Here is a 17,526-nt window from a genome sequence, read left to right on the forward strand (position 1 = left end):
GTAACGACACTGAATTGCACTTAAGTATGTGAATAATTTCATCATTGTTCAATTAATGGATTTTTTTCAACATTTGACCAACAAAATTTTTGTTGTAGTAAATACATTCAATACCAACAACAAAAAAATCAATTATAAAAGTGGATAACATTCATTAACCCTTTCAGTGCGGGAACCGAATTTTAAAGGCCTATGCAAAACGTGGCGTCTCATCAGGATCCAAACTGTTTGCTATTCTGATAGTATTCTTTGAAAAAATCAAAGAAAATGCTAATTTTAGAAATTCAGCAGACGACATTTTAGCAGACGACAAATTTCCCAGCATGCAAAGGGTTAAGGGGGCAGAGGATATATTTTTGCCCAAATTTCAAGTTCCGAAAGGCAGCAAACAGTCAAATCCATTTCATCAAAACAGAAAGTGACACAAGAACGCCTATTTGTGTCAGTGTCATAACATAGCGCTAAGGCAACATGCATTGAAAATACAACCAAAGACAAGGCCGGCTTCTTCACTTGTGAAACTATTGCCCTTGATCTTCCCCCCGTAAGCGAGACAATTCACCCACAAGACAATTGACATGACGCCTTATCTATGATCGCTCGAGGCAATGCGGTCTTGACAAGAGCGAGTGGAAGCTTCAAGAATTACCGAGATCCCCTTTATAGAACATTAATTTATTTCACAAACTTGAAATGTCATATAAGCAATAACTAAGCATTATTAAGTATGTATTATGTCACGTGTGCATGTAAAATAATTGAGAATTTTGGTACCCAATTCGTGTAACTTTACTACGAAATCCCCGTTAAAAATCGCGTTTCTGTGTGTGTCAGAAACAAGTGAAAACCATTTTGTTATTATTTTAATAAAGACGTATCGATAAATGCTATTGTAAAAGAGTTATTATTACTGATATTAGTTAACCAATAAATGAGGTAACTTCGGGGAAGTCGGTACCTGCGCGAGCGTCTGATATTGGTAGCCTTATTAATTTATAATAGCCTGACCGTATTCCATTTCGTACAACGCTAATTTTATATCAGACAATTTCCAAACTTTCTGTGTTGTTTTTGCGCTTTAAATTATAATGATTGATAAATGTCCCATAAGCAATGTTTAATATGATTAATATCACTGTTATACGCAATAACATGTGGGATTGAGGTACCCACCCGGCGTCAGAAAGCGCGTAAAAACTTCACCAAATTCCCAGTTCTAAAGTGCTATTTCGTGTCAAATTACACGTAATAACTGGTTCGATTTCGGTAAGCGCGCAAGTGTTTGGGAGCGTGTTTAATGTACCGATTTACCCGTTATAAATAGCTGATGTTTTCTTTAATCGTATATTTTTTTTGCATTTGCAGAATAACTAAATTGCATCAACCCCTTTACAAGTGTAATATGGTGTTAAACAAGTCCATAAAATCATCCGGAATATCGCGTAAATCTATATGCAGTCTATAGGCAAAGAAGCCATTTTGGTAAAAGCTTGTCTAGGTTTTCTTCCCGCTGAGCCACGTGATTAAGTGGGCGGAGCGATCACTGATAAGGCGTCATGTCAATTCACCCTGAGGAGACAATTCACCCCTGCTCCTGGACAATTTTTTTTGATCTTTTGCTGTTTGTTTAGGATTTAGTAATATCTGTTAATATCTGTTTTCTAAGGATAGTTATTTGTATTCTTTTTTATTTTTATGAAGTTCTAATAAAAGCATATTAAGATGTTCTCAGAATTTCTTTCTTTTTTTCATAAAATTACTTGCAATTGAAACATAACTGTGCTTTTTATCTATTGATGTTTGTTTTTGTTATTAACAATATCTTATTATTAACAATATCTTATTATTGTTTTTATGTCATTAAAGTCACTATAACGCTCAAAATCAACGAAAATTTCGTTAAGTTTTTCGTAAAATAAAGTTAACACCTTAACAATCAGTGTTCCTTATAGCAATAGCCAAAATTTCAACGCTAGATGTGATATGATTACTTAGATTTTTGTAGATACAAAATGCTCGTTTTTATTTATTTGTGGCCACAATTAATTCCCGCGAATATATCTATTCATACGACACACGAACACCGTGTTAGTGTTCATGTGTCGTATGAATAGATATGAAAAACAATAATTAAAACGAGCATTTTGTATCTACAATTATCTATTTAATCAGACCACATCCGGCGTTGAAATTTCGACAATTGCCATAAGGAACACTGAGTTTTAATTGGTTAAGTTTATTTTACGAACAATTGTACGAATTTTTCGTTGATTTTGAATAGTAATGTTACTTTAAATAATTTATTATGTGTTTATGTTTTATTTAAGATTGATTTTATTCATTAAAACAGTTTATATTTGTAAAAAGTGTATTAATAAATAATAATGGTATTGGATACATTATTTGGAAATAATCTAATTGTTTTATTTGATAAGTTATGCAAGATTTCGAAATTTTTATAAAATTACTATATTAATTTTTAAATGGGAAATATAATAATAAAATATTTGTCACATAATCAGTGAACAAAGTAACAACACCTAAAAAACAACCTTTTTCACACCCATAAAGGTATCAATAAACAGATAATCTGTCAGGCATTTAGAGCTGATGAGGGTACTGATTATCTAATGGTAGATAAGGCTATTACTGATTGGGGTTGCTTAGAGATAAGGCTGTAGTATGGAATGAGAACATACTGTGTGATTGAAGTGGACTTGAATTGAGTACAATTTTTGTAAAAAGTACATTACATTTCAAAACATTTTTAAGAGGAGCATACTAGCGGTATTATAGTAGATTTAATAAATCATGAGGGATTGGTGTATAAGTAGCATTTTAAAAAATTATAACATAAAATGGTGTGAATTTGATACTGGCTTTGAAAAGAATACTGATAATTGCAGACTAAAATATGTTTCAATACACAACATTACAAAACACAACTTCTATCACTAATCCTTCAATGAGAGAAAATCCAACAACTTAATGGATAATAAGAATAAAAATAATATTTTTTTTAATGAAACACTTTTGTTTATAGGCAGTTAAATAAAAATAACAAGGGACAAAATTGTCACAAAACCAGGTTTTCATTGTGAAAAAAAAATCTGATAAAGGGAGAAAACTCAAACTGAACTTTTGAAATGACCAAAAAAAAATAACCCCCTTTGTAAGTTTTTTTTTTTTTTTTAAATCTATTTTTAGTCGTGGCGACCTTGACATTGGAGATATTGACGTGATTCTTTCGTGGGACACACCGTCCCATGATGGTGAACAAATGTGCCAAATGATTTTAAAATCTCACAATGAATGACATAGTTATGGCCAGGACAAGCTCATTTATGGCCATTTTTGACCTTTGAACTCAAAGTGTGACCTTGACCTTGGAGATATCGACGTAATTATTTCGCGCGACACACCGTCCAATGATGGTGAACAAATGTGCCAAATGATTTTAAAATCTGACGATGATCGACATAGTTATGGCTCGGACAAGCTCATTTATGGCCATTTTTGACCTTTGAACTCAAAGTGTGACCTTGACCTTGGAGATATCGACATAATTATTTCGCGCGACACACCGTCCAATGATGGTGAACAAATGTGCCAAATGATTTTAAAATCTGACAATGAACGACATAGTTATGGCCCGGACAAGCTTATTCCGCCAGCCCGCCAGCCCGCCAGCAAGCCAGCCCGCCAGCCAGCCAGCCCCCGGGTGTACTTTGTCCAGGGTTTTCCATGGAAATCCATGGAAAATATGAGGCTGGAGTATTCGGACTAATTTCCAGCCTTTTCCAGCGTCAATATTTTAAAAAAAGGGTGGAAAATTGTCCATGGTATGTGGAAATAGCCTGGAATAGTTTCCATGGTTTTCCAGGCTCCCTGGAATAATTACCATGGAACAATTTCCAGGGTTTTCCAGCCAGCATGGAAAAAATACCGTCCGAATACTCCATGTAATCTGGAAAACCATGGAAAACCATGGATTTATTTCCAGGGTTTTCCAGATTACATGGAGTATTCGGACGGTATTTTTTCCATGCTGGCTGGAAAACCCTGGAAAATGTTCCAGGGTTTTTCCATGTTCAATATTCCATGGATGCCTGGTATAACATGGAAAATTGTCCAGCGTTTACCATGGTCACTGAATAGAAAAAGAAATTTCTGGTCTAAAAACAATATTCATGTATTAAATGAATACAATACTCACAGCTTAAGTAAATCATAATTTAAGGTTAGATTAAAACAAAACAAAAAATCAACATAATGCCTTAGTTTCTTCGATGTATTATTTTGTTCACAATTCATCAAAATATAACATCAGATTACAAATTGTGTTACATTTATTTAACAAATTATTCAGATCAAACAAGTGTTGTTTAATACATGCTTACAAAGCCTCTAGGTCCATAATCATAAATCAGGCCCTTACATAACAGAACAAGCGCTCCTTTAAAAGTTAAAAAGTATAATGCAACCTTCACAACATGTATTCAAAGTAACAAAATACAAGCAAGTCAAGTAATATACAGTAACAATTCACGAACCCTGTACAAACGATATACAAGAAACAAAATGAAAAATTTAAGTTATTTTTAGCTGCTTCATGTATGTCACAATATATGTAGCTGAACATGAGCACAAGGATAATATTTTTATGTCCCCCACTATAGTAGTGGGGGACATATTGTTTTTGCCCTGTCTGTTGGTTAGTCTGTTGGTTGGTTGGTCTGTTGGTTGGTTGGTTGGTTTGCACCAACTTTAACATTTTGAAATAACTTTTGCTATATTGAAGATAGCAACTTGATATTTGGCATGCATGTGTATCTCATGGAGCTGCACATTTTGAGTGGTGAAAGGTCAAGGTCATCCTTCAAGGTCAGAGGTCAAATATATGTGGCCAAAATCGCTCATTTTATGAATACTTTTGCAATATTGAAGATAGCAACTTGATATTTGGCTTGCATGTGTATCTCATGGAGCTGCACATTTTGAGTGGTGAAAGGTCAAGGTCATACTTCAAGGTCAGAGGTCAAATATATGTGGCCCAAATCGCTTATTTTATGAATACTTTTGCAATATTAAAGATAGCAACTTGATATTTGGCATGCATGTGTAACTTATAGAGCTGCACATTTTGAGTGGTGAAAGGTCAAGGTCATCCTTCAAGGTCAGAGGTCAAATATATGTGGCCCAAATCGCTTATTTTATGAAAACTTTTGCAATATTGAAGATAGCAACTTGATATTTGGCATGCATGTGTAACTTATGGAGCTGCACATTTTGAGTGGTGAAAGGTCAAGGTCAAGGTCATCCTTCCAAGTCAAATATATGGGTCAAAATTGCTCATGTAATGCAACTTCTGCAATATTGAAGCTAGCAATTTTATATTTGACATGCATGTGTATCTCATGGAGCTGCACATTTTGAGTAGTGAAGGGTCAAGGTCAAGGTCATCCTTCAAGGTCAAACGTCATATAGGGGGACATTGTGTTTCACAAACACATCTTGTTCTCAGCTACTTTCACTTTAATGCAATTTAGGTGCTTAATTTCATTAAAATACTTTTATATAATTTTATTGTTCAAAGAAATTCAGAACATAATAGATGTACATGTATTACTTTCCAAGTGACAATTTAAAATATAATTGCAAATCTAAAACTTGTGTAGGCAGCTTAGTAAATTATAAGTACCCAGGTGGGATAAAATTACAGTTTTTAAAAACTTTTTTGTTAATTAGCTGGGCTTCAGTAGGTCGTGGATCTTTTATAGAACTTGTACTGCTGTTATACTGTAGGGCTCCTGCATGATCTCTGAAAGAAAAACAAAGCAAACAATATTACAAGAAAGTCATAAGTTTTTTACATTCATCTGTAAAAGTAAATGTGCAGCAATCATATGATTGAATATCTATACTTTAATGCTCATTCATATTTTTATCTATTTTAGATATTTCATATCACTGCTCAATTCTGTACATCTGGCTTTTTGTATTCGAGCGAACATTTACGATCCTAAGTAGTTTGCAAGCGGGCTTTAATCTACTTGCAAACAGGAAAACTGAGACTTTAAAGTGAATAAATTGGTGATTTAACTTATATTTTTATAATGACTCTCTTTTATTTTGAAATTTATATTGTTGTTTTCTTAAATGCCCCAAAACGGGGTACACTAGCATGTTTCTGGAAACTCAAACATATATAGGAATTTTATATTCAGATATTGCTATATGAAAGTTATGCTAATTTGCTAATTCATATAAAAATAACCTGTAATTGAAACTAGACCAAAATATTGGATACCAAAAAGACAAATACTTTCAGGTGGTTAACACTAAATTACTTATATGAGCCCGGGGCATAACAATATTTACCATGAATTTGTGGCCATGTTAGTCCTCTTGGTAAATGCGCCAAAAGAGCCGCTTTGCTGTCTTGGGTTATTTCCCTGCCAAACTCTGCAGTATCTTCCATCAACTGGTCAGCTACAGTTAAAGCACATAATGAAAATGTATATAGAAAAGAATTCAAGTATTGTTTTAAATATTTAGTAAAATGGTCTTTTAATAATAACTTACAATGAAGTTAATACATCACAAAGCATAGCATAACAAAATTTGTTGGTATGATTAGTACAAATTTATTATTGCTATAATTAGAAAGATGTGTAATTCTATTGGTATGAAAATGCACAGTGAAACCTAAAAAACAATGCTATTGGTTTAATTAATTTATTTATAAACATTAACAGCATTAATGAGCATTGAGTTCTTATCATGCACAGCACATAACTCCCTTAGCCTCAGTTCCCTAGCCATGCATTATAAACTTCCGATACTACATTCAAGCTTATTAATATCTCCACATAGGACTTCCTTTATCAAGCTGCAAACTGCACTTAGTGAAAATGTGTGTGACAGCTGCTTTTAAACTTCTATATTTGCCATACTTTTACCTAAAATGTCACATAAAAAAGGTCTACAATGATGACATAAGAAGAATAAATTTAAAGGAATATTTAAAAATAATGAAAAGACAAACCTTCAGTTGTTGTTCTATTCCTAGACAGACTTCTGAAACACTTGTATGCATCACTTTTTAACAACATTTCATGTCACTTTCCAAATGATATCCATACATTATTATTTTAAGAAATTCTTGTTAATGGAAAAACTCATTAACTCTACTGTTTGTGAAATTACATTAACTTCATTTTAACAACAAGTTTAAGCTGCATTTTTTCTTCAATACGCCTTCTCCAGAAATTCAATCTAACAGGTAAACTTTCTGTATTTGAACTCAGCCAATCAGAAAAGGCTGTGATATTTTATAACCAATAGATTAGCCGCAGACACATCTGACTCACACACAGGCTTTTCAGATAGTTTGTTAATTGCAAACCTGGACTGTAGTTAAATATTAAGTGTGTATACACCTTGAACAGGGTTAAGGAATTTAAACTTGTAGACATTGCTTTGAAAGTTACTACTATTACTTCTACTACTAGTACTACTACTACTACTACTACTTCTGCAAAACTACTACTACTATTACAACAGCCACAACAACAACAACAACTACCTACTACTACTACTACTACTACTACTACTGCTACTACTACTACTACTACTGCTACTTCTACTTCTACTACTACTACTACTACTACTACTACTACTACTACTACTACTACTGCTGCTACTACTGCTACTACTACTACTACTACTACTACTTCAACTACTACTACTGCTTCAACTACTACTACTACTGCTACTGCTGCTGCTACTGCTGCTGCTGCTACTACTCCTGCTGCTGCTGCTGCTGCTACTACTACTACTGCTACTGCTGCTGCTGCTGCTACTATTACAACTCCTGCTGCAGCGACTACTACTACTACTGCTGCTGCTGTTGCTGTTACTACTACTACTACTTCTACCACTACTACTGCTGCTACTTCTACTTCTACTACTACTACTACTACTACTACTACTACTACTACTACTACTACTACTACTACTACTACTACTACTACTAGTACTTCAACTACTACTGCTACTACTACTGCTACTACTACTGATGCTGCTACTGCTACTACTGCTGCTGCTGCTACTTCTACTACTACTACTGCTGCTGCTGCTAATGCTACTTCCTTAACTACTACTTCTACTGCTGCTACTAGTATTGTTATTATTATTTATACTACTATTGCTACCATTACTGCTACTATTCCTGTAAATGCTAAAACAACAACACAATAGTAACTGCTACTGTCACTTAAATTTGCACCAATAGTATAATTATCAGTAGTTTAACTGCTTGTACAACTTATACAACAACCACTTTTACTTCTACTCCTACAACATATTCTACTGCCAGCACCAGCATTACTACTTCTACTACTACTACTACTACTATAACTACTACTATTTCTGCCCAAACTATGCACATTGTTTTATGTTTTATTCATATGTTGTGTAAATTGTTGAACTCTGATTTACTTTGAATAAAATGTGTTGCATTTTTATAAGTTATTTTCTCCTCTTATAAAGTCTAAGTTTTTTCCAGAGTTAGCTGAAAATGTTAGAGTCTTTTCCATGCTTAAAAAATTCTATGTTCTACTTTCCATGCTATCTGGAAATATTTTCCAGGGTTATCCAGCCTAAATCCAGCGTTTTCCATTCCTTTTCCATGCTTTTCCATCCAAGGCTGGAAAATGCTTGGAAAAAAAGTCCACGTTTCATGGACATTTCTAGAACAAAACCCTGGAAAACCCTGGAAACTGTTTCAAATTCCAGGGATTACCATGGAATTCCATGTTATACCATGGATTTCCAGCCTAAGTTCCATGATTACCCTGGACAATGTACACCCGGGCGGCAGCCCGCCCGCATTCGCCAATCTAATAACCAGTTTTTTCCTTCGGAAAACCTGGTTAATAATCAAAATATCAGGTGAACAACAATGGAATTTTTTAATACAATACCAGGTCTTAGAATTGCCCAGCCCAACATAATTATTTGTCAATGTGTGTAACTGAAGTCTTTGTTTATCTGTGTTGACACTTTGATAAAGCCTTGTCAGGTGTGTGAATGCTTGATTGTAATACCCATTAATAGCACGCTTCCAACCAGATTAAATTTCCTTTCTTTAATTAAGGTTTTCTTATCAATTAAACCATAATATTTTATTAAATTAATTATCCCATCTAACATGAATAAATAAGTAATTGTCGTTATGTAAAATTCTAAAAATTAAATGAAACTAATTAATCAACTTCAATATTTGACAAAGTTCTCAAATAATAAAATAGCAGTTAACCTAATAATATTATTAAAAAAATATTTAAATCCAATGCACAAATATTATAAATACAAAATACTTAATTTGTTTCAATTTTATATGTTGTAACACAGTTTATAGAAAAAAAAGCATTGGTTGGATTGCATTTGACAAAAAACACTTTTTCATCTTTCATTTACACAGGGATGTATAATAGAGGGATCCGAAACTCGATTTTATGCCGAATATGCTGTCATGCAGTTTTCGCGCATGCGCACTCGTCTAAAGCTGAAAACGAAATGGTGGATCAGACGACTTTTGTTAGGTTAAAAAATCATCATAATCATCGTTATTAAACCATCATCGAGACTAAATACGCATGGAACAATGACAGGTATGTTTTCAAAATCAGTTACGCATGTATATTTATGTTAGATTATGATGATAAAGTCATAAAATCAGGTTGCAAATAATAGCCTTCGGTAGAGGATAGATTTCAAAATGGCGGAAATGTATGTTAAACAAGCCGACATGTACCAATTTATTTGAATCATCAGGTTTATATTAGATTATACTGATTATTAAACTATATATAAACCGATAGACAATGTATCGAATTGAGTAGTGGACATATTTTAAAGGCATATACGATATTAATTATGTTAGTTTTCTGGATTTGAATTTGGGGGAAAATGGCGGAAATGCATGCTAAACAAGCCGACATGTACCAATTTATTTGAATCATCAGGTTTATATCATATTATACTGATTATTAAACCTTATATAAACCGATAGACAATGTATCGAATTGAGTCGTGGACATATTTTAAAGGCATATGCGATATTAATTATGATAGTTTTTTGGATTTGAATTTGGGGGGAAAATGGCGGAAATGCATGTTAAACAAGCCGACATGTACCAATTTATTTGAATCATCAGTTTTATATCAGATTATACTGATTATTAAACCTTATATAAACCGATAGACAATGTATCGAATTGAGTCGTGGACATATTTGAAAAGCATATACGATATTTATTCTGTTATTTGTTTTTATTGGAATTTGGGGGAAAATGGCAGAATTGTAGGTGAAACAAGGAGTTAATGGCATATTTTCTTGAAGCATCAAATGTATTTAAACATCTTAAAAATATAAATGGAAGCTGCAAATTTACTAAACTCATGTTACTGAATTGTTTTTAAAAAAAAATGTGTGTTTCTACGTTCAATTTTAATGCTATTTAAGTTGGAATGGCAGATTTTTTTCCAATTGCACATTTTACAATAAAATAAAAACATATTTACATCTATTTAAACTCCATTTACTACTGGTTTATTCTTTTCGAGTTACATTTATGGATAGTTTGTAAACACTTTCATAAGGTAGATGATGTTTTGGAATATTTTAAACCCGAACCGTACCGTCTGCAATAGGTATATGTGAACCCTTTAGTATCGAAATTTATGAGACTTATTGGCAATCAATTTATTTTATATCTTGACAGTTCATGCGTATCAATGTATACCAATGATCATGTGATCAATGTAAAAATAAAGTGTTTAATATATAAAAAAAAATTTATGTTAGTTGTTCCTGTACGGATATTGCTCACATGCCAGGAATGTCACATTTTAATGTGCTTACTGATAAATAGCCGTTGCATACTTGCCAATTTTATTTACGTTGTAATTTCTGCTCTGATAAAATTTATGTTACCATACATTTCAGGTTGATGTTCACCTAACCATGCAAGTATAACTTTGCAAAGACATCTTCATTATTGACTACTGGAAGAATATTCAAAATGCCAGCACGAAGGAAGATCAGAGTCGGCCAAAGAAAGAAATACGCATCTGTTCAGAAGAAGTCCAAAGTGTTTAAGATTGAAGGTATGTCTAACATTTTCTTATTTCTGTATTTATTATATATCAAGGGTTTAGTGCAAGACTTTAGTAAATCTTTCTCTTTTTGGAAGTTGATATATCATATCAACTTCTTATGTCAGCACTTAACATTACTGCATAAACCCAACAACAATAATATCATTCCATACACCAGCAATATAGTTATGGCATTCAAGTAAATCGCTATAAAAACGCATATTAAAATAAAATTGAACAACATGTTCGATCTACAGGGTTTCGGCGTGGGACCCACCCCCCTCTCCCCTTTAACATCCACCACCCCCACCACTTAATACTTCAGGATGTTTTTATTGTTTCATTTAAAAGAGACTTTTTGTGTCTGGTTTAAGTGACTGCCCACTTATAAACGTCCCTTTTAGATAATGCAACATCTTGGGCAATAATTAGAAACAGTATGGTCACCAATTTTCACATTGATTGATTCTGATACTGTTTTAAGTATAACTTTATTGTGTATGTTTTGTTTTTTTGCAGACATTGTCGCAGCAGAATCTGATGCATTCTTTGCAAAGCCACTGGGCTTCTTTTTGTCCGATGCGGAGGACATTAATAGCTTAACTGATGTCATTCCTGTTGAAGATATTGATAGTGATGGGTTTTCTGCAAATGAATTCATAGTTTGTTTGGATAAACCATACAAATACTCACCGGATGTTGTTTTGGAGGACTTTATATTGAGCAAACTGAGAGAAAGCTGTGAGCAGGCTTTAAAAAGTGATAAGAAATTTATGTATATGACTAACTCTTCAAATTTGAAATGTGTAGAACTGTATGACAGTGATGAGCACTGGGAAACGCCAAGAGTTAAGACATGCATAAGTGTAGATAAAGACCTGGCAATAAAAATCATGGTGCATGGCAAGTCTTTACCTGACAGTCACACAATTTATAGAAGAATTGGAAGCTCATGCTATTCTATGAAGACTATTCAAAAAGTGTTTGACATTATCAGTGACTATCACATTTGTTAAGGAAACAATGATGCAGAGCTTCAGGATCTCATTCCAGTTGGATCTTTTATGGATATATCCAATGGATACAAGTATCAAGGTTACCGTGACTCTTTCTACAGCCAGTCAACGATAAGATCAAAGAGATGTGACTTGTTTGTACAAAGGAAAGGTAGTCGCTGTATTGGTTGTCAAACTTACCGTCGAACACTTCGCAAAGTTTTGAATCGAAGAAAAAGTTCTCCTAAAGTTTCTACACCCAAGAAGGATTGGACTAAATGTAAAACTTCCAACAAGAACTTAACAGAACATCAAAAATTGCATAAAATTAAACAACTGAAAGACATTACCTCCCAGTTGCAATTGGAAAATGCCCGTTTGAGACGTGAAATTGCTAACAAAATTAGAAGTGAAGGTGTCTGCTTGTCGGAAAAAGAAAGTAAAGACTTATCTGAACTGATGCAAAGTTGTGAATGGGACGTTAAAAAGAGTCACCCGGATGAATCTTCATATCAGCGTTTGTTCTGGAAAGAACAATTCAAGTATTCGCAACTAAACAACAATCGGGGCATGCGCTGGCACCCATCAATTATAAAATGGTGCATTTATTTAAAAAGTAAAAGTGCTACAACATACGACACTTTGAGGAATTCTGGTTTTGTTAAACTACCCTCCGAGCGAATTCTGTTTGACTACACAAATGCGAATGCTAAAGGAGTAGGGTTCCTTGAGGGCAACATTGACATGCTTATAGATGAAACGGAAGGTAAATATAGTTTTAATTTCTAAGTATTTAAAATATTATTCCCAGTGGATTTTTCCCCCAATTCACAGACCAACATACCTATTATAATTTATTTTTATTATTTATTACACATATACTATCTTCACTACTTCTGTCTCATAGCAGTATATGAGACCATTTATTAATAAATTTGAGTATAATCAGGAATATTTTGGGTCTGAATAAAACAAAACACTAAAAAAACAACAGACATCCAAACTCTGGTGCTCATGTTCACTTACTTGTATATAAAAAGTTCTGGTTTAGTTAGTGTATAGTCCCCCAGAGTCATACAGCTAATCAAATAAATGGAACTCTAGGGAAACACTGAATAGTCTTCAATTTCGTAAATGGTTTTGTAAACAATGTACTTGAGTTAATCGTTGTTAATTAATCATAATTATTTATTGTATTACTTTCAAGCTGCACTCCTCCAGATAAGTAAATGAAAAAAAAGAAACTAAACGTAAGAAAAATATGTGTCGCATTTTGAGAAAACTGGACAAAATGCATGTGCGAAAAGTGTCGTCTCAGATTAGCCTGTGCAGTCCGCACAGGCTAATCCGGGATGACACTTTTAGCCTGAACTGAACCTAAACCTTAATTTTCGCTAAGAAGAGACATCATTTAAACGAAAAATTTCATAAAAGCGGAAAGTGTCTGCGGACCGCACAGGCTTATCTGGGACGACACTTTACGCACATGCACTATGCCCAGTTTTCTCCAAACACAACACATAATATATCTGCAAGTTAACAAATGTGTAAATATGCACAATCTTATCAGACGTTTTACATGCCTTTTGTATAATATGACAGAATGTACTGATTTTATTACCATAGTTCTACCCCGTTACTAAAGGAGTAAGGCATATTTTATGACATTTTTACTTGATATGCCGTTTTCTGGTACTTCATTAACAAAGAAGGAAACTAATCGCTTATATCTGTTGTTGTTTTTAATAAAAATAAGTGCCTTAAGATTGTAAGATCGCGTTTTTGTATTGCCCTAAATCTGGAGGAGTGCAGCTTTAATATACATATTAATATTATATAAATTTAACTTTCCAATAATTGTCTTTCAGGCTACACAGATCACCAAAGGATAGTTGGGTTGCTTCAGGATGAAGTTAAAATTAAAAGTGACCTCGTTTATGACAGACATACTGGTGAACTCATAGGATTTGTGAATCTTGGCTCAATTAATAACAATTTGAACGATCTAAAAAATGAATGTGACTGTTTAGCCAAATATGTGTTGGTTGTAATGGTACGTGGTATATCGTTAACTTTGAAATTCCCACTCGCTCATTTTGCAACTAATGGAGTAACTTCCGACCAGTTGTTCTGCATATTATGGGAAGCAGTTGAGATATGTGAAGTGGATGTTGGTCTCAAAGTGCTCTTTATCACAAGCGATGGGGCATCATCAAATAGGCGCTTTATTCGGCTTCATGTATTTTCCCATGAACCTAGAGAGATATTCTTTATCAGTGATGTACCCCACCTCATAAAAACTACAAGAAATTGCTTTTCAAATTCATATTCTCATCGAAATAGTCGCAAAATGTGGAAAGACGGTCATGATATATCATGGATGCAGATTATCAACCTGTATAAGGACCATTGTTGTGGCCTTTACAGACTTTGTCCAAAACTGACAAAAGAACACATCGATATTACTTCGTTTGGTGCGATGAAAGTTAAACTAGCGACTCAAGTCCTTTCATCTACTGTTGCCCATGCTTTAGAGCTAAATTATGATGATCGTGTGACAGAAACGGTCAAATTTATTAGACACATGGATAAATTTTTTGATTGTCTGAACACCAGGCATCTTGGTGAAGCCAGTCGGACTCGCAATGAAAATTTGAGAGAATACAGAGATGTAAATGACAGTAGATTGCTATATTTGAAACAAGAGTTTCTAGAATACTTTGAAGATTGGAAGAGAAGTGTTGAAAATAGACCGGGTACATTCACTAAGGGTCAGATAAATGGAATAATGCTCAGCTTCCACACATTAGACGGGTTTAACATCACCGTGAATTCCGTGATCAATTGTGTCAAATTTTGTTTAAATCACGGAATGGAATTTGTTTTGACGGAAAAATTTAATCAAGACACAATCGAACAACACTTCGGAATCCATCAAGCTAGTTTGGGCAGCAATACAAATCCACGGTTGTATGACTTTAACAATTCGATGGTTAAAATCTGCACTGCAGGAAGCCAAGCAATAGAACCTTTTCGTGGAAATACGAAGCGAAGAATAGAATTGGCTCCATTAGATGACTTGCCACTTCGGAAAAGAATAAAACATATGAAAAAGAAGGCCAAATTAACTGCTTGCAAAACTTTTATTTGACTGTAAAGTAAAAGGAAATGCTATTGTATTGTTGTTGTGAAATCAATATATAGATAAAATGACATTTGGATATACAACTTGAAATCTACATCATTACTTCCTACAATCAATTTATTTAATATTGATGACAGTTATATGATAATGATAGGGTTATGATTAATAGAAAAAGCATTTTGTATTAATTTCGGATAAAGATTTTTTTATGTACTATGTGTACTAATTAATAATTATTACATCATGTACAGCAGCATACCCTCAGATTTATCAGTGTACAGAAGTTTATGAACATTTAAAGAAAAAAATTCAAAATAATTAACAAATTCTGAAGCAAATAAAGTTTTTTCAATCTTAAATCACTTGTTAACATCACTTTTTATAGCAACCATACGATAAGTCAAAATATCATAAGATCTTGTTTGCAGTTACTCTCTACATGTATATGTCACTAGATAGAAATGAAATTATAATAATAAAATTTGTAAATTCTTTCAAGGTATAGCAAAATGTCTAAACAATTTAATTTACCTAAAATATGTATGTTAGTAAATATAATTTTACTACATTTAGTATTTATCTCAAAAATTACATTTAAGAGTATTTACTCATCTGATGGTGTGCAGCTTGCTTTGAAAACAGTATAACTTAATTTTGATTTAACCTTTCCATGCTGGGAAATTTGTCGTCTGCTAAAATGTTGTCTGCTGAATTTCTAAAATTAGCATTTTCTTTGATTTGTTTTCAAAGAATACTATCAGAATAGCAAACAGTTTGTATCCTGATGAGACGCCACATTCTGTGGCGTCTCATCTGAATCCAAACTGTTTGCAAAGGCCTTTAAAATTCGGTTCCCGCACTGAAAGGGTTAACTAATATTATTGAGAACTTGTTCTGGTATCCATAATATTTGTCTTACATGTTTCTTTCGGTAAGACAAATATATGACATGTGGATTTATATTGTTAAGTATAGATGTTAGTGATAGCAGTAACTTGTTCTTTCATACAGGATATCATCAAGTAAGCTTTTTCAAGTCTTTTCAAAGTCATTCTATTTCTCAGAGTTTGTTTTGTCATGAAGCACTTTTCTCAATGATTTGGCAGCATCTTTTTTGTCCCCTATGAGTTGTCTACGTTTAAGTTTTGCCACTGCAGGACCACGAACATTCAAAAATATTGTAATACATTGTTCAATAACATGTTGGGATATTTTATCATTTAGAAGTTTTTCTGAGTAGAACTTGACCATATGATCTTCCATGATAATTTCTTTAGCACTAATGAAGGAGTCCTTGCTGATTTCACACTCATTCACATTTCTTCTGAGACAAATTTCACATTCCCGCATGAATAAGAAGAAATCATCACTCGGGACTACAAGCCCGCCACGACTAATGGTTGTTGTCCAACATGAATATTTATCTATGAAAGTCTTTTCTGAGTCATTACAGTTTTTTATAAGACTGGTGATGGCTTCTGTGTCTCTTGCATTGGTCTTCTTCTTCAACTGGTACAATACATACCTGCTAATATGAAGAATCACAGACTGTTCAGTATCATTCAAAGGTGTTGTAATGCCTTTTTTATAAGGTATTTTGTACATAGATGCCCTATTTTCTATTAGATCTGTTAGCAACTGACGGTGTAAAACTGCAATAAACTGTCTAGTAGGAATTGATCCCACAGCAACTTCACATATTTTTGATATTTGATCTATAGAATCCTCCATATACATGAGTTCATGGAATTTCTGTAAGAGTGATTCACTAGTACTACTTTCACTTGAAGCTGCCGAGTTGAAAACCTCATGATACCTAGGTTCAAGATAACTAGCAAGTTGACTAAGAACATTTTCATTTTCTTGAATTTTTGTGATGATATCTATTATATTTCGTTCATTAACTGAGCGTTTCATGTTCCGAAACTTGTTTTTTCTTACATTCTCGAGAGATTGAGAGAAGACACATGAGAATATGTTTGAAAACTGTGTACTGTCAAGATTGAAAGGTTCAGCTTTGTCTGTCAGGGGTGTCAATTGGCCCAAATTTGAAATCCGGAAAATTAAGCCGTAGGATAAAGGGAAGAGAGGGCCCAACCCCCCGAGCCCTAGCTTATTGTTCTTTTTTTATAGTCTTTCTAGGTGCAATTTCTGGTGAGTACAATGCGAAATATTATAAGCCAAACCATCCGTAACACCGCAGGTGTATTTGTCATTCTA

At 33.6% G+C, this 17,526-nt stretch overlaps 1 protein-coding gene and 3 long non-coding RNA genes across 4 annotated transcripts; 2 read left to right on the forward strand and 2 right to left on the reverse strand.

The window, feature by feature from the left end:
• Window positions 1–3,139: 3,139 nt before the first annotated feature.
• On the reverse strand, window positions 3,140–3,710 carry LOC127837114 (uncharacterized). The gene is made up of 2 exons (XR_008029110.1): window positions 3,522–3,710; window positions 3,140–3,359 (listed from the first exon to the last, which is right to left on the reverse strand). It is a non-coding gene; the product is annotated as an uncharacterized LOC127837114 (long non-coding RNA).
• A 567-nt stretch (window positions 3,711–4,277) lies between these two features.
• LOC127837111 (uncharacterized) lies at window positions 4,278–7,840 on the reverse strand. The gene is made up of 3 exons (XR_008029106.1): window positions 7,049–7,840; window positions 6,382–6,492; window positions 4,278–5,821 (listed from the first exon to the last, which is right to left on the reverse strand). It is a non-coding gene; the product is annotated as an uncharacterized LOC127837111 (long non-coding RNA).
• On the forward strand, window positions 4,795–6,277 carry LOC127837118 (uncharacterized). Its single transcript, XR_008029115.1, has 2 exons — window positions 4,795–4,865; window positions 5,158–6,277. It is a non-coding gene; the product is annotated as an uncharacterized LOC127837118 (long non-coding RNA).
• A 1,720-nt stretch (window positions 7,841–9,560) lies between the features above and the next one.
• Window positions 9,561–16,332, forward strand: LOC127839989 (uncharacterized). Its single transcript, XM_052368378.1, has 5 exons — window positions 9,561–9,677; window positions 11,015–11,175; window positions 11,686–12,927; window positions 14,030–14,400; window positions 16,318–16,332. Exons 3-5 carry the CDS (start codon window positions 12,231–12,233, stop codon window positions 16,330–16,332), a joined length of 1,083 nt encoding a protein of 360 aa, XP_052224338.1. The 5' UTR covers window positions 9,561–9,677; window positions 11,015–11,175; window positions 11,686–12,230.
• The last annotated feature ends 1,194 nt before the right edge of the window (window positions 16,333–17,526 follow it).

Source organism: Dreissena polymorpha, chromosome 7 (genome assembly GCF_020536995.1).
Source record: "Dreissena polymorpha isolate Duluth1 chromosome 7, UMN_Dpol_1.0, whole genome shotgun sequence".
In the NCBI taxonomy this organism is placed as follows: Eukaryota; Metazoa; Mollusca; class Bivalvia; order Myida; family Dreissenidae; genus Dreissena; species Dreissena polymorpha.

Excerpts from the sequence above, each read along its gene's own strand:
- LOC127839989 (XM_052368378.1), top strand. The coding sequence starts at position 12,231 with ATGGATATATCCAATGGATACAAGTATCAAGGTTACCGTGACTCTTTC. Across the intron at positions 12,928-14,029 it reads GCTTATAGATGAAACGGAAG|GCTACACAGATCACCAAAGG; the intron begins GTAAATATAGTT and ends ATTGTCTTTCAG.